We start from the raw sequence: 18,399 nt of genomic DNA, 5'->3' as shown, positions 1-18,399 counted from the left end.
TCTGGCGCGACACCAAGCTTTGTGATTCCATTGAATTTCCACGTGCCAAACACGTTACCCATGTTTGAAAAGCCCACCTCGAGACCCTGCAGCCGTTGCTTCCAACATCGGAACCCAATCTCCGTGTTGCTGGTCGGATAAACGGTCTGTTCTTCTTTACTAGCGCAAACGTGCTGAAGCGAGCAATTGATTTTTTTGACGGCTTCATCTCGCACCTCCACTTCGGTAACTGCTCGCGTTTTTCTAGGTCACGTGCTAAACATGTGCAAATCGCGCAGGTGGGCTTCGAATCTCACTAAACCAACCATTCATCTATAAGAATTACGTCCTAGCTGAGATCAAACCCAGCCCCACTGAATACGCTATACAGCAGCTTCTCCTTCAATAGTTCATAGTCCCTGTACATCGGCAGCTTCAGCAGGTTGACACATGTGCTCGTACTCGGCAGCCGCTCTTGGTCACTCCCACCGTCTCTGATACTGAATCTTGGATTCAACGTTCCGAATCCCAACAGCGGCGCCCTTGGTGTTGAAGTGACGAATTTGAGGACAGCACGCCGCTCATCGTCGTTGATGTCTTTCATAATCCGCCAGAAGAGCTGGATGGTCGGGTGCTCGAGGCCATCATCGCCAATCACGTAGGTTCCACCGTAGATGGTATTGCGGCGCAGGTCCTCGACGTCAATCTGCGTGCGGGTGCCAGAGATGAGGGTCTGGAGTTCCGATTGGTTAAACATGGAAAGCCACGAAGGTTGGATCATGGTGCTGAGGCCGCGCAGGAACGCCGCCGTTTGCAGGTAGGGCTGGTTCTGCAGGCGGTGGCGCGCCATGTAGCTGATGTAGACGAGACGGTTCTGGTTGGTAACCGCTGTATCGGCGCCGCCAGGTTTGAGGTCTTTGGTGATGGTTTTCGTCTTGTGAGGAGATGTAGTATGCTTAGTAACAACGGTGTCGGTGACAGTGAAGTTGAGTGAGAAATCCTCGACATCGCCAGTGTAGGTTTTGAGCTTGTGAAGACCCTGGTACAGCTCCTCGTCGAGATCGCGAAGATCATTCAGGGTTGGTCGGTAGCCAGATTCGTTAGGGGCAGAGCCAGTGCCGCCTGTCAATGCCCATTTGCGAAGGAAGAATGGTGCGAAGTTGACGTCCACCAAGATACCTTCGTACAAGCACTTGCCAATGATGCGTCCAAGAAACTCGTAGCGATGAAGCAGTTCGGTAATATGTAGTCGGAACTCGGGCGAGTTCTCACGCAGGCCAGCTTGCTTCAGTTGTTCTTTGTGCTCCTCGACCGCTGCCGGGTTTGGATAGAGCAGGTGCTGGTCGTTCTCGACGAACATGTCGACATTGTCTGAGGGCATGAAAGCGCGGTTTGTGACGCTGGTCAGGAACTCTTTCGTTACACCACCGCCGTCGATTCCAGCCTCAGGAGCGTCGAATTGATCGACAAAGGTGATCTGTATGGGCTCTTTGAGTCCCTGACCCAGCGAGTAGAACTGCTCGTAAGCATCCTCAAACTCGTTGTCACGACGAATGCGTGCGGAGTGCTTGTCACCAGGCCCACCACCAAACATCATCCTCGCGCGCCAAGCCTCAGGATCGGCAGTGTTTCTCCGTTTCGTCATATCGAGGTGGACGAATTCGCGGAAGATTTTGACGCGAGTTGTAAACGGTATGAAGAACGGCATGTTCTGCAAGATCTCCAAGCGCGGTGCAACAGCCTGCAGATACCTTCTGCGTGAAGCCTTGCGCTGCTGACGTTGTAACCTCTCCAGTCTACGCTGCTGTTGCACACGGCTTGTCCCGATCAATTGTGGCGTGTCATCGATGATCTCTTCCTCCTCGTCCACATCGTCAGCATCCTCGTCTTGGATCTTGTGTCGTGATTCTTCCTCCTCCACGACAGCCGGAATAAAGCCAGTCATGTCGAAGCGTGAAGTCATCAGCCAGTGATCCGAGGGCAAAAAGTTGCGACGGGAGTCCCTCTCATACACCATGCGCAGAAGCCCGGTAACTAGGCCTTTGACATAGTCAAGACTGAGGCCTGCAACTCCGCCAACCGAGAGTTCCTGCGCCTCTTTGGCTGGCTGAGACTCCGCAACCTGATGGCTGTAGAAGTTGAGACCGGTATTTGCGGTTGTGCGCTCCTCTGCTGGAGTAATGTCTGCTGCGTTGAAGTACAGTGTAAACCCAAGGTTCTTCAAGAATGTTGTTAGATTCTTGACTTCCGAGAGAGGGAGACCGCTATCGCGGACTTGGCTGGAGAAGGCATCCTGTTGTCCCGCAGCGAAAAACTCTTCGTCGTCTGTGACCTTCAACACGAACGTGTACAACTCGAGAAATACCAGAATGACTCTCCATTCATCAGCGATAGCTGCTTCGCGGTTGATCTCTTGCTGCGCTGGCTGCCAGAAGCCGTGCTGCGTCAGACTCGAAGCAGAAGGCTCTGATGTCTTTGCCTTCAAAAGCTCGATTGCAGCGCGGGAGTCGCGGAAGATGATCGAGAATACTGATGAACGCTTTGAAGCTTCCCAGAAGTACCTGATGGCAGGTGACTTGCGTCCACTCTCCTTCTTGTCTGGAGGGCCGATGTACAGCCACATCCGTATCTCGTCGCCTCTTTTGGGGAAGAACCGGAGTAGGGCAAGAGCATAGTTTGCGAGCTGTCTTGCCTCTTCGATCTTGTCATCCTCGGAAACCTCAGACGAATGCGACGATCCAGCCAATAGGCTGCCAATACCTTCTTGGTTCACCAAAGACTGCACTTGGTCTTTCAGAAATTGAGTCACTCTATCCGTAGCAAAGTCGTCCTGATCGGTAAGATCTATGACATCATCTTCTTCACCGAGACTGTTGACTGAAATAGAGTTCAAAAGCAATGACACTACCGTGACAAAATCTTGATGAATCGCATAAGCTTCTGGCCGATTGAAGTTGTGTGCATATCGATGAAAGTAGATGAACAGCCCAAGCAACCGCAGCCGGCTTGTCGGACTTCGCATCTGCGGGTACGCCTGTACGCCTGAGGTCTTGAACGAGGTAGCCAGTGCACTCGCAAGTAACTTGTAGTTTATCGACTCAGCGAGCGAGTCTCTAAAACGGCATAAAAGAGGCAACGTCGAGTCAGAGCTCAGCAACGGAAGCGTCAGGAAGATATGACCAAAAGCCTCATATGCGTCCAGGGTGTATCCAGTCACTGTCTTGAGTGGCACCAGGATTGTTTCGAGGAAGGTTTCCCAAGATTTCCAGTTGCTGGCTTCCGCATGAATGTCTTGCGCACCTTCGACAGATGGATCTGCCAAGGCTGGCGCGAGCGCTGATATGGTTTCGGCAAGGGTCCGATAGTAGGGTTTCGCATGTTGCGATGTTTCCGATGGAATCTGTCCTGCGACAAACCTTAGGATAGAGATAAGGTTTTCATGTGACCGGGATGTCGGGCCTTTATTTTGTCGCTGCAGAGCCGCCAGCAGCAACTTCTCATATTTCACATGTGCCGATGGCCAGGGTTCGTCGCGAAACCCATCCTCCGCCTCTTCCACCAACCGAAGTCGATCTCCGAAGTGTCGTATCCGTTCGAGATCCTGCTCCTCTCGTGTGGAAGCAAACCGCAACAGCCGGTGTAGCTGTGACAACGCGGATTTCTCGTGGTACATCGGGTCTGCGGCCTCAAAGGCGTCCCATTCCTGCCTTAGCAAGTCGGCGACCCTCCGTCTGCTTGCATGGCCTCGCCACACTCTTTGTATCTGCTTAGCCGCATTGAGCGTGTCGCGATCTCGCTGTCTCTGTGCTCGTTCTTGCTGGGCTCTGTCGAGAGCAGCTTGCGAACCGGCGCCGGTGCCCGTTGTGCCGAACGGGTTCGTCTTTCGGCCTGAGAGGTTGACCTGACGCGGCCGCCGTGTATTGCCGGTGAAGTTGGTGAACATGGTCTCGAGCGACGCTCTCCGTGGAGATGCTGCAACTAAAGGCAGATCCGCCGACGGCGACCAATATCTGGTGCTGTAGCTAGCCCTCCAGTCTGCGGACTGTGTGGGCTTTATGCAGTGCGGTCGTTGCGGTCGTGTAGATGTGGACTCGTTGTCCGGCCAAGCGCTACGTCAAGATTGCGGGTTGCGGCATGGGTATATTGTTGGTGAGACGTGAGACGAACGCAAAAGACGAAAGAGGTGCACTGGAAGGCACGAGCGAGCGTGAAAGGCGAATCGCCTTCGAGTGGCTTCTATCAAGCTCCAACAGGCATCATGAAGGTAGTCAGCATTACCGCTGTAAAGTCCGGCCGAGGCTCCGCCCGTGCACTGACCTTGACGCCATCGAGCCACTTTCACCATCGCCGCCTTTATTCGCGCTGGCACTACTGGGATCTGACAGCAATGCACAACAAAGTTACTGCAGCTCGCCGACATCTAATGTATTGCAATATATCTGCATGTCGCATACACGGCTGCCAGCCTACTTTCAGCACCTCTCCAAGTCTACCAAGCGCACTTCTATGCCTTAGTATAAAAGAAACTTCTGCTCTGACGCGTGCAATGAGAACAGCATAGATCGCTCAAATTCTCCAGGTCAAGATGTGCCGAACCGCAGCTGCGTCTAGGTTATCCAAACTCCCTCTTATCTCTCTCCCTCGACTTCAGCCGATTAACTAAGCAGAACCCCTCTTGTTGAAACCCTTTTTCCTTTCCATCCCAAATGTACTCACTTTTCTTCAGACTGTGGTATTCTCCAGACTGTGGTATTCTCCAGACTGTGGTATTCTTCAGACTGTGGTACGGTTGGCTCAGCCCTAGACCGGCAACCATTCGTGAGCGAAGACATATCGTCAGTCTACGGGACGGGGTTTTAGAACCAAGTTTACACAACATGGACCTTCAATAGAAGGAGCAAGTCTCGCACCACCAATATGATCTCCATCTTCTCTTCTCCCACTACAATCTCTCATCCAAAAAAAAACCCTCATCTCACGTTTTTCCCTTCCATACAGGAGGACTGAATATCCTGAAATGCCATCCCTATACATCTGGAGCAGCGCCTCCGGCTCAGCCGAGACACTCCCCTCATACGATGGGGATGTCGTGCTACCCACATACGAGCGATATCCCGCGTCACAAAGATGGCTAGGCACCAGCAGGCTCCGCTCAGTATTATGGAGGCAGCAAGAGCGCGATCTGGAGCTGGGCAACATCGAGCGCGAGGACGACACCATCTCGACGCCCGCGAATATATACGAGCCGTCATACCTCCCGCCACGGTATGACTGGATCTACCCACGCCATCCAGTCCCGGCTCCACCACCATCACCAGCACCACGAGTGCCTCCAACGCCAGCAGCACCCGCACCGATAGTCTTCGCGGACGAGTTGGGCAACTTCAGGCCGGTTCGACGTGAGAGAACTAACGAGGAGGGTATAACTGACATGCCCCCTTTGCGACGTTTTTCGGGTCGTCGACAGTCTCGTTTGAGCAGACGGCCTCGTTTCAGCAGGGAGAACCGCAAGGGCATCGCTGCTATTGTGATTGTGATTTTATCTGTAGTGGTTATGATTTTTTACGAGGTGTTTTATAAGCGAGATATCCAACAGCCGGCGCAAGGGGAATGGTTCAAAAAATGGTAATCTTAATTCAAACGCCATATGAATCTCGCATCCAAGGGAAGTATCCAGAAGTCAGAACGCCTCATGATGCATCCGTCTGTCATCTAATCGTTGTCTGCAAAGACCTGTGAACACATTTCTAACGCCGGCCATAAACAGTGTCCTCTTTCCTCTCCTTCCTGAACCCCAGACTACCCGCCTTCCTCGCGGGCTTCGGCGCCGTCGATTCTCCCCTCCCGCCGATCTCAGCCCCCTGTTCAAGCACCCTCCTCTTAGTGAAGATGTCCTGTTCAGGGCCTGCATCCATATGAGTGTGATCGTACTCGGCCTCGCGCTTGAAGAGGTTGAGGATGTCCTTCATGGAGAGCTTGCCGATGGCCTTGCCGCCCTCGATCGCGGCCTGCGCAAGTTTGCGCTTTGCCTCTTGAAGCTCGAGGATGCGCTCTTCGACACTGTTGTGGATGGAGAGACGATACACGGTCACGTCGACAGTTTGATTGAGGCGGTGGACGCGGTCAATGGCCTGTTCTTCGACGAACTGCGACGTGTTAGTATATAGGTAATGTCGAGATCAGAGAGAAATCTTACAGGATTCCAGAACGGCTCCATGATGACCACTCTCGACGCAGCCGTAAGATTTAGACCCAAACTTCCGCACTTCAGACTACACAGCAGCACCCGAGTGCGCTTGTCTTCGCGCAGCTTGTGCAAGCTGGCTTCACGCAGGTCATTACGCATGCTTCCATCGTAGCGAGTGAAGACGAAGTTCGCGCGCTTTAAGAATGGCTCGATAAGGTCGAGCATGGAGGTGAACTGCGAGAAGACAATGACTTTGTGGTCCGGTGTCTCCTTCTCCAGGATCTGGAGGAGCTGGCGGATCTTCGTCGACGGGACGAGGTCAGAAGCGTTGTAGTCGGAGTCTGACTCCTCTGTCGCAGACTCGTCTTCGTCTTCGTCTTCTGAGCCTGACTCCGATTCTGCCTCTGTGGTCGAGCCATCTTCGCGGTCAGACACAGGCCTGGCTATTCGGGGTTTCTCCTTTGTGAACAGCTTCTTGCGTACTATCGGCGCCTCATCCTCGCTGTCAGTATCGTGCACAATGAAAGAGTCCAGGTTGCTCTTGCTGTCATCGACGCTTCCAGTCGCTTGAGAGTCGATGGATGCCAATGTGTCACCGCCGCCTTCTGCGTCCTCGTCATCTGTACCCCCAGCAACACCGAGGTCTTCAGATTGTTGCTGGTCCTCGGGCACTAGCCATTCGCCCTCTTCTTCCTCGTCATCGCTGTCTACAATGACGCGGCGCTGACGGGATGCTTGTGAGGGCCGGACAACGTCCTCTTCGTCTTCGTCATCGTCATCCGTAGGATCTACTGTTTTAGATGACTTTTTCGTCTTCTCAGACCTGTGCTTGTCTTTGCGGTGCTTCTTCTTATGCTTCTTCATCTTCTTTGTCGAGGCGTTGAGATCTTCCTCGCAGTCATGGCAACGGATGGAACCGTTCGCAGCGTTGTCGCGATTGAGCGCTCGTTGACACAAATCACAGCGCTTGGTGGCCACACTCAAGCCACCGAGCAGATCCGCCAGGTCATCGGCATCGTCGCCCCGGGGGCCCTTTCGAGGAGTCTGAAATTCAGTCTGTGTTCCTTGTTTCGACCCCGTTGTCAACGCATCCTTGTCGTCCTTGACATTGCTCTTGGTGAGGTTGGGGTGGTTGCACGCCTGTCGCAAACGAAGCAGCAAGACCAAAGCTCCAATGTAGTCCTGCTTCGCGCCACCCATCAGCTCTTCAAGGCGGTCTTGGGCTCGAGTAGACAAGCGATCGTAAAAAGCGCGCTCTTTGGCCGTGAATTCTCCTATGACAGTCTCGACGTTTCGCTCAACAATCTGGAAGGCTGGTTTCTCTGCGCCGTCCTTGCCCTTCCCTCCAAACGTGAGCGCTCCGTCTTTTTTGAGCACATCCTTGGTTCGGCGCTTCATGAAGGCTTTGAGGAAGATCTGTAGTCGTCGCATGGCAAGGTTACCACGACCGTTCTTCATAGGACCAGTGATGGAATCTTTCCAAGCCGACATCTCACAGTACGGCTGGATGCGGAGGAATTTGATCAAGCTCTGTAGCTCATCGAGGTTGTTCTGCATCGGTGTACCAGTCAGACACCAACGATAGTGCGAGCGAACTTCATAACAAGCTTTTGTCATCTTTGCGTTGCGGTTCTTGATTGTGTGGGCTTCATCCAACATCATACGGTACCAGTGCACCGCAAAGCAACCCTTCTTGAGACCGTCCGGACCATCTCCACACTGCGCATGCTCGGATGCAAGGACTTGGTAGGTCGTGATGACGACGTCATACTGCTTAAGTTTGTCGGCTGACTTTGTGCGGTTGGGGCCGTGGTGTACAAGAACCTTCAGCGCATGCGTCTTCGCGACCTTTGTGTTGATCTCCGACTCCCACTGCTTGATCAGCGCCAGTGGAGCAACGACAAGTGTGCCTTTGCCAACAATATCCAGGATCTTGTTCTTCTTATTCTCGGGTTCAGCACCCTTCTCCGGTCTAGGGTTGGAGAGGATGAGTGCCATCGACTGCACAGTCTTACCCAGACCCATGTCGTCGGCCAAGATGCCACCCTTGGGGAGCTTCCCTCGCTTGTTGTGTGCTCCTGTTTCCTTCTCGATCATCCACGAGACACCGTCGACTTGATGCGGCAACAGGCTGACCTTCAGACCATCGACGAAGCCGTCGTCCTCGTCGTCCTCTGCTTCAGGCTCTTCAGGCTCAGGCTCTGGTTCCTTGTCCTCGACGCCCAACCCCTTAAGTCGGTCGGCCAGAGATTTGGTAGCATCCTTCGCCTCCTGCTTCTTCTTCTTTCGCCCTCGTGTGCGGGGAATCTTCTCTTCGTCTTCATCCAGCGCACCCTCAAGAAGTGCCTTGATGTTCTCGCTTGCTTGTGCCTGATCGACGTAGGCGTCCAAATCAGGTGCGCCGAACCGACCGCGATCTGCGAACACGGCGCCATCAGGGTCGAAATCATCCTCGTCGTCTAGGATGATCGTCTTCCGTGCCTCTTGCAGGGGATTGTGTGCACCTCTATTCACCGGCTGGAAGCCATTCCCGTGGCCGATCGACGAGTACAACGAGCGTGGCGGCGGCTGCATGGTCTGCGCAGGTGGGTTGAACGGCCGGGGTACCGGTACGCTGGCCGACGGTCGAGGCTGGAAGCTGCTAGCTGGTATCTCGAAAAGGTCATCGTCGATCGGTCGGCCGAAAGCGTCTACCTTGGCCGCAGGTTTTGCTGAACTGGATTGGTGAGGCTTGTGTGTAGGAAGAGCTTGTGGGTTTGGTATGCGAGCGGTTGTTTGGTGGTGTTCTGGCCTTGGCTGGCCAGGCTTTGGGATGTTGAACAAGTGGGCGTGTTTGGGCTTGTCTTGCCTCAGCGGGTTACGCAGAGGACTGGCCTGTCCAAATTGTGGAGCTGCGATGCGCTCTTGCATGGCCGCGGAGGGTGCAGGCTTCTGGGCCTCCGGGCGCGGCGGCAGCGCCGACGGCTCTCGCTCTCGCACCATTCTGGATTGTGTGCTGGGTGGAGGGATATACGGGCTCGGTGCGAACGGGCTCGAGGCTTCGTCGAAGAGGGAGCTCGAGTCGCCGTAGAAGGAGGACTCTGGCGTGCCAAGTGGGGCGTATGCCGGCTCCTGTGATGATGTGAGTGTGTTCAGCGGTGCAAATGGCGCACGGTGCTTCTGCGAGCCGCTGTTCATGGACGGTGGTGATGTGTGGCAGCAATCAGAGAGCCTTTGCAGTGTGGCTTCGTAGTGGAGAGAAGGCGCTACCGTCGTGTTTGTGTTCCGATTAGGCAGCCTTAGTGGTAAACAAGCCCCGCAGCACGTGGGCCACGCGTGTCAAGATCGCGCAGTCACGAGTGCACTTCCATTAAGCAAACACTTTGGTCATTTCGAATTACTTTAAAACACCTCTTCCGTCCCACCAAATCACAGACTATTCACAATCCCCTCAATCCCCACGCACCCAGCCCCATGAAAACAACAGCTCCAGCACCAAACAGTCCTCCTGTTGGCTTCCCCACATGACCCTTCGCAACAGCATACGTCAGACTACCAATATCGATAGCATCCGCTGCAATACCCGTCCACAGTGCCCTTCTCATCTCCCGTCTTCCTCCGTCAGGGGCTTCTTTGTCCTCAGCCGTGAGCAGTAGCTCGCCCAGCACACCGTCGCGAGCCCCAACCATACGCACAAGCAGAGCTGAGCCAACTGGCACATTATATTTGAACAGTGCGCATGTGAACTGGGGTGCTACAAGGCATGCTGCTCCTGTAGCAATTCGCATGTAAGAGAGCGCTTTGACAGCCCAGAGTGTGCTTGATGAGATTGGTTCGACCGAGCGATCAGTCTTGGCGTTGAGTGTAGCATCAAGAAGAGGGCTGCTTGCATTGTGCGATGTGTAGGACATGTTGATGAAGTCTGTATTGGCAATGATGAATGGGTAGGATGAGCTTGCAATGTGTTCGTGAGTGCTGTACATGCATTCGCTTTGCACTCTTATAACTGCCAGACAGAGTGTTGCCTTACTTTACATTCTGGATGTCAGCTTTCATCATTGCTATCAGCTTTCATCATTCCTTTCAGCTTTCGTTGTTACGATCAGCTACGAACGTTATGTTGAAGTCGGCCGTCAGACACCCAAAACCAGCGTGCTGCCTAACCAATCACAGATGGTCATTCTAGTGCTGTGCCGATCAAATCCGGTTAGCTTGACCGTAAGCATAACGTTATGGTCTCCGCATCCCCTTATATCGCATCACTTTGGTCTACTCCAACCTCCTCGTACACATTACATGTATTGTTAAGCTCTGTTAACATAACGATATGCCTGCAGATCGCGTTCAAAAGAGACGTAGCGCCGGAGACGTGCCTGATCTAGGCAACCCAGACAGGAAGAGGGTGCTCAATGTGCTCGCACAGCGTCGATACCGTAAGTGCATCGCTGCGGCGTTCTACATACGAGCTAACACAAAGTTGCAGGTCAACGACGCAAGGAGAAGATAGCTTCGTTGGAAGCGCAAGCTAAAGATCTCCAAAGTCTCGCTGATCATCGTTCAACGAGCAGCGAGGATGCATCACCGCCAACTGGACCGACCCTTGACAAGCCAGACCAGACCGGAGAACTCACTGTTATGCCATATGAAGACGCGATTCCAGACTTTGGCATCCAAGGAGATCTCTTCGACACAAACCTGGTGGAGTATCTCAATCGTACGCACGTGACCTTCTATCTTAATGACTTTGTTGACCAGTTCCTTAGCTTCTCTAGATTTACCAACACCATTACCATCAACCCCAGAATTCCTAGATCTACAGTACAGTTCGTCTTCGTCCGAGTTTACCTTCCCCCTCACTGGCGACGCAGACTTACTGGCGATGCCTGTCATGAATATGCTCCAGGCACTTCTGTCAATTGCAACTGCGTTGAATGTGAGTGACAAGATATGGGACCCCTCCTACACGCACGTTATGCCGGTATCTGCATCTTACCCCGCCTTTTTACCACCAAATCTGCACCCTACCTCTGTACAGTTCACCATCCCACATCATCCAACTCTTGATCTGCTGCCCTGGCCGAGCATGCGCGAGAAATTGATCCTAATGCTAGCGATGCCGAATAAGTTGCGGCCGCCCATCGCACAGGAAGATGATGGTCCTGGATCAGATACAGCAGAAAAATGGTCGTGGTCGTCATGCAAGCAGGGTGCAACACCAGCTGGCCAATGCAAAGCCATTGTTCAGCTTGTTCAAGACATCGACGACTTGGAAGACGGCGGGGGTTTCATAATACACGGAAACTCGGTAGCTTTGGGACAAGGCAACGAGTATGTCGAGGAGGCATGGGAAGTAGGAGAATCGTTTTACAGGAAGTGGTGGTTCTGCCTGGACAAAAAGATCGTCGACCAGTCGAACAAGCGAAGGTTAGAGCGAGGTTTGAGGAGACTGAGGTTGACTGCTTGATCAGAATGCTCAAGACACGTTGTGCACGGGCACTTACCTTCCGAGCAGATCATTACTTAGGTAGTGCAATCAATTTCGAGGTGAACTTTATGATCTTCAGTCATGTACCCCATTGGGCTGTGAGTGACATAGCGTTATAGGTTGGCTTTAGCCGCGACTTTTGCTGTAATGAGCTATACTATCTGTATCGAGTTGTCCCTACCAAACAGAACAGGGAGTCTTCTTGTGCCTGAACCATGGCTGCACGCTTCCGATTCGCCCTCCATTCCCTTGGGGCGGCGTTTTCGACCTTTCTCTCCGCATGGCTACCATCACAGGTACTTCACCTATCTTGCACCGAGTCATTCATGTACATCTGCAGACGAAAAGGGCAGCCGAGCTATTCCGCATGGACCTCGCCGACACGCTTGTCCCCACACTTCACAGTGACATCGGCCATGTCATCATGTCATTCCTGTTGAGGCGCATCCACTGACTCGGCCATACCTCGCGTACGCATGCTGAAGTTCATCAGACCACATGTTCGTGATGCCTCAGTCCGTGTTTTGCATGGATGTATATATGTACGTCGGCACCACTGCAATCTCAGGCCATGTACAGGCGCAGCCGAGATTCTGCAGAGCACAGATCCTCTCGTCGCCTCCCGCTGTTCACGTCCAAAGCTACCAACAGTGAGGCGCAAAAACTCAGTTCCTGACCGTGAGACTTGTCGCGACTGATGTAGACAACTCGCCATGCTGATCATCGTGACATGTGCTCGGGGTTGATCGGCAAACCGCTCATCTGCACCGCATCCAGCACGCAATTTGTCGCTTGATGTCCATCGGAATTTGTGCGCAGAATGAGCGCGTGCATGTCGGCTCGGCAACGGCTATGAACATCTTGAGACTCGGGCTGCGCGAAGGATTTGCAGGAATTTCGAGCGCGTCGCCCCTGTTGCGTCGCGGTTCGCCTAAACATTCAAACTACATCCCATTCGCTGGGTGTAAATGGCCCGCAAAAGATACTTTGCTGTCAGGAGCATGGTGCCCGCCGGTACGTTCGGCAGCCCTTGTTTTAGGCCACGACAGAATGCCGGGCCGCGGCGTCACGACTGACTGATTCGCAATGCCCATGCCCCTGTATCGCACAACAAAGGTCCACCCTCCAGACTGACTCCAGGCCACTCAGCGACCTATGTCGCTTCGCATCGAACGTGGAAGGATCGACGTGCAGGGAAGAAGGTGGTCAACAGCCCCATCTCTAGAACGATGCGAAACTGCTCGGAATCCCTCGACCACCGCCGCACTGTCGGACGTCGACCAGAATCCTAGTGGATCGCTCCTTTCGCTAACGTCCGCTGATCATTGGCTGTACCTGCGTGAATCCAGCTGTGTGGTTCCAACGCAGCGAAGTGAGGCCTTTCGCTTTCCACCACTATAAACGCGTATTCCATCTTGTGGCTTGCACTATCGGGTTATTGGCGTTGAAAACCTTCCTCATATCCGACTGCTTACAAGCTCAGGGATCGTAGCAGATCAGTACAAGGTCAGTCAAATCTATGCCAAATAAATCTCGTAACAGGGTATAGCCTCGCCGATGACTTCGAAAAGGTATAGGCTGGCACTCGAAAGAGACTCCTGAACTCGAATGGATGATCCAGTCGATCGTGACCACAATACGTACCTAACCCACAGTCATTTGCCACGTGGTGGGCATCTTGAGCCGCCTCGTGGAGCACACCTCGGTTTGATCGAAGAATATTGCCCTATACGGAGCTGTTCCTTCGCTTCAAAAGGCGTTTTTAAGCTACGACAGAGCTCTGCAGCTAGCCGAGGTTGTCTACGCAGAAAGAGATGCAGTCCCCGTCAACTCTATGCAAGTAGACGCCGCTAAGACGGCCCTCGTTCGAGTACGTTGCACTGTGCACGTTGCAAAAGAGCCCCTGCAGCCCTGCCGTGTCCCCACAGAATCCACTTCGTCCATCCGATCATGTCTTAAGCATGTGCGCCCCAGACAAGTCGGCGCTCTAACTAATCCTAAAACTTGCTCATCTGTAGAACACATTCATTAGCTTCCACAAGTACGCGGACCCGTCTTGACAGCTTTATGTGACAAGCACTCTCTTGCCGCAAGTGAGGACTGTCGACCATCCTCACAATGTTCAATCGCATCGACAATCCCCGTGGCGAGCAGGCGTTTGACACGTCTGTCGCTTTCTCCGTCATAGCCTTTGTCAGTGTCGTCCTGCGGTTGTACACTCGATGGTTCATCGTTCGTGCTCCAGGTATCGAGGACCACCTCATCTTAGTAGCAACAGTGAGTTCCCTGACATGTCATATCTCTGAATGCTTACTGACAACGCTGCAGCTCTGTTCCATTTGTTTGACTATCGCCATTGCCTACCGTACGTCGAGCACACTGTGTTATTCATCCATAACTAACGCAGTGTAGAGGTGAAATGGGGAATGGGTATGCACTCGACTTCATTATCAGCAGAGGACAATGTCAAAGTCTCGAAGGTACTATCATTCGTTGCTTTTGGCTTCCCATGCTGACCACAGCAGGCTTTCTGGGCATCACTGATCGTCTACTACCTATCACTCGGACTGACGAAGAGCTCGCTTCTTCTGCAGTACCACCGAGTATTCCCGACCCGCAAGTTTCGACTCATGTGCTGGTGCGTCTTCGCAGTAGTAATAGCCTACACTGTCTGGACGGTCTTCGGCAGCATCTTCGCTTGCGTACCAGTGCGTGCTTTCTGGACCAAGGAGGACGCATACTGCCTTGATCAGTTCGCCATGTGGTTCACCAACGCGGCCATCAACATCGTCACGGACTTCGTCATTATTCTCCTCCCGATGCCAGTGATCCGACGATTGCAACTCGGGAAAAGACAAAAGTCAGCTCTGATTGGAATCTTCGCTGTCGGCGGCTTGTAAGTCACGTTTTCCCACTCTATCCATTTCCTGGTCGCGTGGCGGGGCCGCAGTTTCGTATCTGCGGCTGCTCTATTCTGTGCAACTCAGAAAAGACGCATGCAGCTGTGTACCACCTACGCTTCCCCTTCGACCCCAAGCCGCGTTTCAGTGCACGGTACTAACACGTCACAGCGTCTGCATCGTCTCGATTCTGCGTCTCCAATCACTCGTCGCTATCTCCAACTCCACCGACCAGAGCTACGACAACCCCGCCGCCGCCACGTGGAGCTCCGTCGAAGCCAACGTGGGCATCATCTGCTCCTGCCTCCCGCTGCTCCGGCCCCTGATGACCAAATGGCTGCCCGGCGTTTTCTCGTCGCACCGCCGCGACACGCGCAGCACGCCGCGCATCTACCCGACCATCGGCACTGCGCGTAGTCGCCCCTTGGCGAGCCACAACGGCGACATCTCGCTGGAAACCACGGCGAAGGCGTCGCGGCCTGGGTCCCACGGCTCGAGCGACATAGACGCTGGCGACATCCAGGTCGAGACGCATATCCACATCAAGGTCGAGGGCGGCGGAGACCGGTTCAGTGGCTGGGCCACGCCGGAGAGTAAAGGGCGAGATGGACGGGATAGTACTGACACGCTGGTCAAGGAGTCGAGGAGTGCCGTTTAGCGCTTTTGATGGTACCGTTTTAATTAGTATTGATACCCAGCTTGATAGCATACTTTCATATACAGCACTGACACGACATTGTCTGTCCTGCCCGTGACTGTGCCTGTAGACAACTTGAGCATTGTCACGACAGGTCGATTGTAATAATAGACTACGTCAAGCACCCGCGAAACCCAGCCCCATAAAAAGACCACCGGACTCAGAACCTCCGGTCTGAGCCCCCACGCACCGTAGACACACTACCGCACCCTGGCATGTCCACCATCGCTATCTGAGGCGAGAAGTTACACAAATGCTAACAAATACTTCAGTCAGGCGTACTTAGTCTGATAGGAAAGACTCTCGACGAGGCGACTCATTGTATTTTCCTCGAATGTGCTTGGTTGCATTGGTATCATTAATTAGTGTCTGTATTCCACGGCTGTCCAGTCCAAGGGGACGGGATAGAGCTATGGCGTACGTTTGGAGAGCACAAAGCTTATACAACGACGGTGGACTTGCGGCACCACAAGACATAGCATCACGCGAGGAGCAGAGAGTAGAGCGTGATCAATACATATCATCGTACAGTACATGCGACTATTTCGGAACTCCAAACATGAATGGAGAGGTGATGTCGAAATCGGAGAAGCTTTTGTCGCTCCCAAGCCAGTAACGCCGCCCAATGCCAACCCCATATTCCCTTCCTTCTATCAAGACAGCTCATGGGTATACATATGGTACAGTGAATGCGTGTCGCTCCAGGCAGAGCGTGAAGTCGCCCTTGGCAGAGCGAGGCAACGCCACCGGAGAAGCGAAGTAGTATACAAACATCAGCCGTCAGCTTACAGTCTTGGGTCCAAAAACTTAGAAGTCAAAGTCCGGGCGGGAAGATCGCTCGCTGCGACCTCCGAAGCTGCCTCCTCCTCTTCGGTCACCACCGAAACTGCTGCGTCCACCGTCGCGTTTGCCGTCGCGTCCACCGAAGAAGTTACCGGAGCGACCGCCGTCACGTCCGCCGAAGCCGCCAGAGCGGCCACCGTCACGTCCACCAAAGCCGCCGCCGCGTCCTCCATCGCGTCCGCCATCGCGTCCACCGAAGCCGCCAGAGCGACCGCCGTCACGTCCACCAAAGCCGCCGCTGCGTTGGCCGAAGCCGCCACGGTCACCACCGCGGTCGCCGCCATAGCCGCCGGAGCGTCCACGGCCGCGTCCGCCGCCGCCAGCGAACAGAGAAGCCGGGGGTTGGGGAGGTGACTCCATGCCCCAACCAAACTCTGCCAGGCGGTTGGCACCCTCGAGCAGTCCTTGCTTGTCGCCATACCACTGGAAGCTACCGAACAGGCCACGGAAAGCGCCCTCAAGTTGATCAGGGTAGACCTTCTGGTGCGCCTGTGTGACATCTTTGAGGATCTGACCGGCCTCCTCGGGAACCTCGGCGGGCTGGCTCATGTCGATTGTAGCAGTATCGAGCGAGGACGTAGCGTCGGTGAGAGGCAGACCGCGGAGACGGCGGTTAACCTCCTGTCGCTCGAAAGGTGTCAGGAAGATCCAGCCCTCTCCCTCCTTACCGGCACGTCCAGTGCGGCCGAGACGGTGAATGTAGGATTCGCGGTCGCGGGGGAGACCGATCTGGATTACGTGGCTCACGTTCGGGAAGTCCATTCCACTACAGGAGGTGTTGTGTTAGCGATATGTCATGCTGATGGCTCCAAAGATATAAAGAGATCTCAAACTTACCGAGCTGTGACATCAGAGGAGAAGAGGATGCCGGACTTGCATGCACGGAAGTCGTCCGCGGCGCGGGTGCGCTGGCCCTGGGAGAGCTTGGCGTGAATCTCAAAGTTGCGGATGCTGCTGATAGGAGACTTCGACTTGAACCCGCCGTTGAGTTTGTAAAACACGGACGCGGCGAGAGTGACCTCAGCAGTGGAGTTGAAGTAGACAATGGCCTTGAATGGACGAGCCTCGCCGGCCGAGGCCGCCTTTGCGCTCTTCACAGCGAGCTCGTAAAGCGAAGGCATGATGTTCTCGAAACCGGCAAGCATGACCTGCTTCTGAGGAATACGGGCGTGTGTGGGCTCCTCGTTCTCGTCGACGCACTTGGCGAAGTGGAAGCCGGGGCGGAGTGTGCGGCGGACAAGCTCGACGACATCGCGGGGAACGGTGGCAGAGAACATCATGTTCTGGCGCTCGACCTCCTCGGGGTCGGGGAGATGCTTCCTGACCTCGTCAATCTCCTTGGTAAAACCGTCGTCCAGCAGGCGATCAGCCTCGTCCATGACAAGGGCATTCAGGTTGGGCGCCTTGACGCCGGAGTATGGGTCCGAGAGGATGTCGAGAAGACGTCCGGGGGTAGCAACAAGGATGTGGCAGCCCTCGCGCTGAGTCTTCTGCAGCATCATGCGCTTCTGTGTGCCTCCAACGGCGGCCTGAACGATAAGGCCGGTGTCCTGGGTGATCTTCTTCGCCTCAACGGCGATCTGCTCGGCGAGCTCACGGGTAGGGGAAATGACAATGGCCCTGATGTCGTCGGCCTTGGCGCGCTTGTAGCCGCGGGTCTTCTCACCGAGCTTGGGATCGCGTGTGATGATGCGCTGGATGACAGGCACGAGGAAACCGAGGGTCTTGCCAGTACCAGTCTTTGCTTGCGCGATGCTGTGGTTCGTCAGTCGAGGGTGTCTGTCTGGAGTGTTTTATGACTTACATGTCAACGCCGCTGAGGGCCTCATTGATGGTCCTCTGCTGGACATCCGTCATGTTCTCGATCTTCATGCTCCTGGTAATGGTTCTGACGAGGTTGGGATGCACAAGACCGCGAGAACCAAGCTCTGAGAATGTGGTCGCTGGGCCGTCCTCAGCGATCGCCTCCTCTGCCTGGACCTCCTGCGCGACCTGTTGCCACTTTGCGCTGCTGTGGAATCCAGCGATCGAGGCATTGGCGATGCGGGCGGACGGTGTCCTCAGAGGGACCGATGTGCGTGTGAGAGGAGTGCGGAGGGCGCTCGAAGAAACAGCGACTCTAGAGAGGCTCTTCGACAGTGTTGTCGGGCATCTTCTGAATGCGCCAAACATGATGGATGATGGACTGCGGAGGTTCGCCGCTGTGTCGTCAAGGTGCAAGGGGTATCGTAAAGCAAGGTATTAATATGCAACAATGAAACAAGGCGTCCGAATGAGAGGCGCCGCAGTGTCAAAGGCAAATGGCGATGGACGAACTGTGATGGTGCCC

At 54.3% G+C, this 18,399-nt stretch overlaps 7 protein-coding genes across 7 annotated transcripts; 3 read left to right on the top strand and 4 right to left on the bottom strand.

The window, feature by feature from the left end:
• Nucleotides 1-19: 19 nt before the first annotated feature.
• On the bottom strand, nt 20-4,008 carry C7974DRAFT_170807 (E3 ubiquitin-protein ligase NEDD4). Its single transcript, XM_046136150.1, has one exon. The coding sequence runs from the start codon at nt 3,920-3,922 to the stop codon at nt 329-331; it is 3,594 nt and encodes a 1,197-aa protein (XP_045998178.1). The 5' UTR covers nt 3,923-4,008; the 3' UTR covers nt 20-328.
• Nucleotides 4,009-4,996: 988 nt separating this feature from the next.
• C7974DRAFT_452671 (uncharacterized protein) lies at nt 4,997-5,667 on the top strand (the record flags this gene model as incomplete). The annotated part of the gene is made up of 1 exon (XM_046145836.1): nt 4,997-5,667. The coding sequence occupies one exon, from the start codon at nt 4,997-4,999 to the stop codon at nt 5,606-5,608; it is 612 nt and encodes a 203-aa protein (XP_045998177.1). The 3' UTR covers nt 5,609-5,667.
• C7974DRAFT_334515 (SNF2 family N-terminal domain-containing protein) lies at nt 5,321-9,409 on the bottom strand. The gene is made up of 2 exons (XM_046139159.1): nt 6,176-9,409; nt 5,321-6,125 (listed from the first exon to the last, which is right to left on the bottom strand). Exons 1-2 carry the CDS (start codon nt 9,341-9,343, stop codon nt 5,727-5,729), a joined length of 3,567 nt encoding a protein of 1,188 aa, XP_045998176.1. The 5' UTR covers nt 9,344-9,409; the 3' UTR covers nt 5,321-5,726.
• Nucleotides 9,410-9,529: 120 nt separating this feature from the next.
• On the bottom strand, nt 9,530-10,481 carry C7974DRAFT_170769 (uncharacterized protein). The gene has a single exon (XM_046136147.1). It carries the CDS (start codon nt 10,126-10,128, stop codon nt 9,586-9,588), a length of 543 nt encoding a protein of 180 aa, XP_045998175.1. The 5' UTR covers nt 10,129-10,481; the 3' UTR covers nt 9,530-9,585.
• C7974DRAFT_170777 (uncharacterized protein) lies at nt 10,290-11,699 on the top strand. The gene is made up of 3 exons (XM_046136148.1): nt 10,290-10,578; nt 10,629-10,859; nt 10,909-11,699. The coding sequence occupies exons 1-3, from the start codon at nt 10,473-10,475 to the stop codon at nt 11,607-11,609; spliced, it is 1,038 nt and encodes a 345-aa protein (XP_045998174.1). The 5' UTR covers nt 10,290-10,472; the 3' UTR covers nt 11,610-11,699.
• Nucleotides 11,700-13,597: 1,898 nt separating this feature from the next.
• On the top strand, nt 13,598-15,591 carry C7974DRAFT_392717 (uncharacterized protein). The gene is made up of 5 exons (XM_046141712.1): nt 13,598-13,907; nt 13,959-13,995; nt 14,043-14,110; nt 14,156-14,526; nt 14,702-15,591. The coding sequence occupies exons 1-5, from the start codon at nt 13,749-13,751 to the stop codon at nt 15,186-15,188; spliced, it is 1,122 nt and encodes a 373-aa protein (XP_045998173.1). The 5' UTR covers nt 13,598-13,748; the 3' UTR covers nt 15,189-15,591.
• Nucleotides 15,592-16,034: 443 nt separating this feature from the next.
• On the bottom strand, nt 16,035-18,242 carry C7974DRAFT_412399 (ATP-dependent RNA helicase mss116 mitochondrial precursor; the record flags this gene model as incomplete). Its single annotated transcript, XM_046143638.1, has 3 exons — nt 16,035-16,836; nt 16,908-17,825; nt 17,875-18,242. 3 exons carry the CDS (start codon nt 18,240-18,242, stop codon nt 16,035-16,037), a joined length of 2,088 nt encoding a protein of 695 aa, XP_045998172.1.
• Between the last annotated feature and the right edge of the window lie 157 nt (nt 18,243-18,399).

The sequence above is a fragment of the Boeremia exigua genome, assembly GCF_020726555.1.
Source record: "Boeremia exigua strain MPI-SDFR-AT-0100 chromosome Unknown C7974scaffold_5, whole genome shotgun sequence".
NCBI classification, from domain to species: Eukaryota; Fungi; Ascomycota; class Dothideomycetes; order Pleosporales; family Didymellaceae; genus Boeremia; species Boeremia exigua.
The sequence above is the reverse complement of the archived record's forward strand: the minus strand, read 5'-3'. Positions and strand labels throughout refer to the sequence as shown.

What these genes read in the sequence shown, in the direction of transcription:
- C7974DRAFT_170769 (XM_046136147.1), bottom strand. Translation starts at nt 10,128, where the DNA reads ATGTACAGCACTCACGAACACATTGCAAGCTCATCCTACCCATTCATC.
- C7974DRAFT_392717 (XM_046141712.1), top strand. Translation starts at nt 13,749, where the DNA reads ATGTTCAATCGCATCGACAATCCCCGTGGCGAGCAGGCGTTTGACACG. An exon ending in ACAATGTCAAAGTCTCGAAG is followed by an intron (nt 14,111 to 14,155) that starts GTACTATCATTC and finishes TGACCACAGCAG; the next exon opens with GCTTTCTGGGCATCACTGAT. An exon ending in ATCTTCGCTGTCGGCGGCTT is followed by an intron (nt 14,527 to 14,701) that starts GTAAGTCACGTT and finishes AACACGTCACAG; the next exon opens with CGTCTGCATCGTCTCGATTC.
- C7974DRAFT_170777 (XM_046136148.1), top strand. Translation starts at nt 10,473, where the DNA reads ATGCCTGCAGATCGCGTTCAAAAGAGACGTAGCGCCGGAGACGTGCCT. An exon ending in GCTCGCACAGCGTCGATACC is followed by an intron (nt 10,579 to 10,628) that starts GTAAGTGCATCG and finishes ACAAAGTTGCAG; the next exon opens with GTCAACGACGCAAGGAGAAG. An exon ending in CCTGGTGGAGTATCTCAATC is followed by an intron (nt 10,860 to 10,908) that starts GTACGCACGTGA and finishes CCAGTTCCTTAG; the next exon opens with CTTCTCTAGATTTACCAACA.
- C7974DRAFT_170807 (XM_046136150.1), bottom strand. Translation starts at nt 3,922, where the DNA reads ATGTTCACCAACTTCACCGGCAATACACGGCGGCCGCGTCAGGTCAAC.
- C7974DRAFT_334515 (XM_046139159.1), bottom strand. Translation starts at nt 9,343, where the DNA reads ATGAACAGCGGCTCGCAGAAGCACCGTGCGCCATTTGCACCGCTGAAC. An exon ending in TGGAGCCGTTCTGGAATCCT is followed by an intron (nt 6,126 to 6,175) that starts GTAAGATTTCTC and finishes AACACGTCGCAG; the next exon opens with TTCGTCGAAGAACAGGCCAT.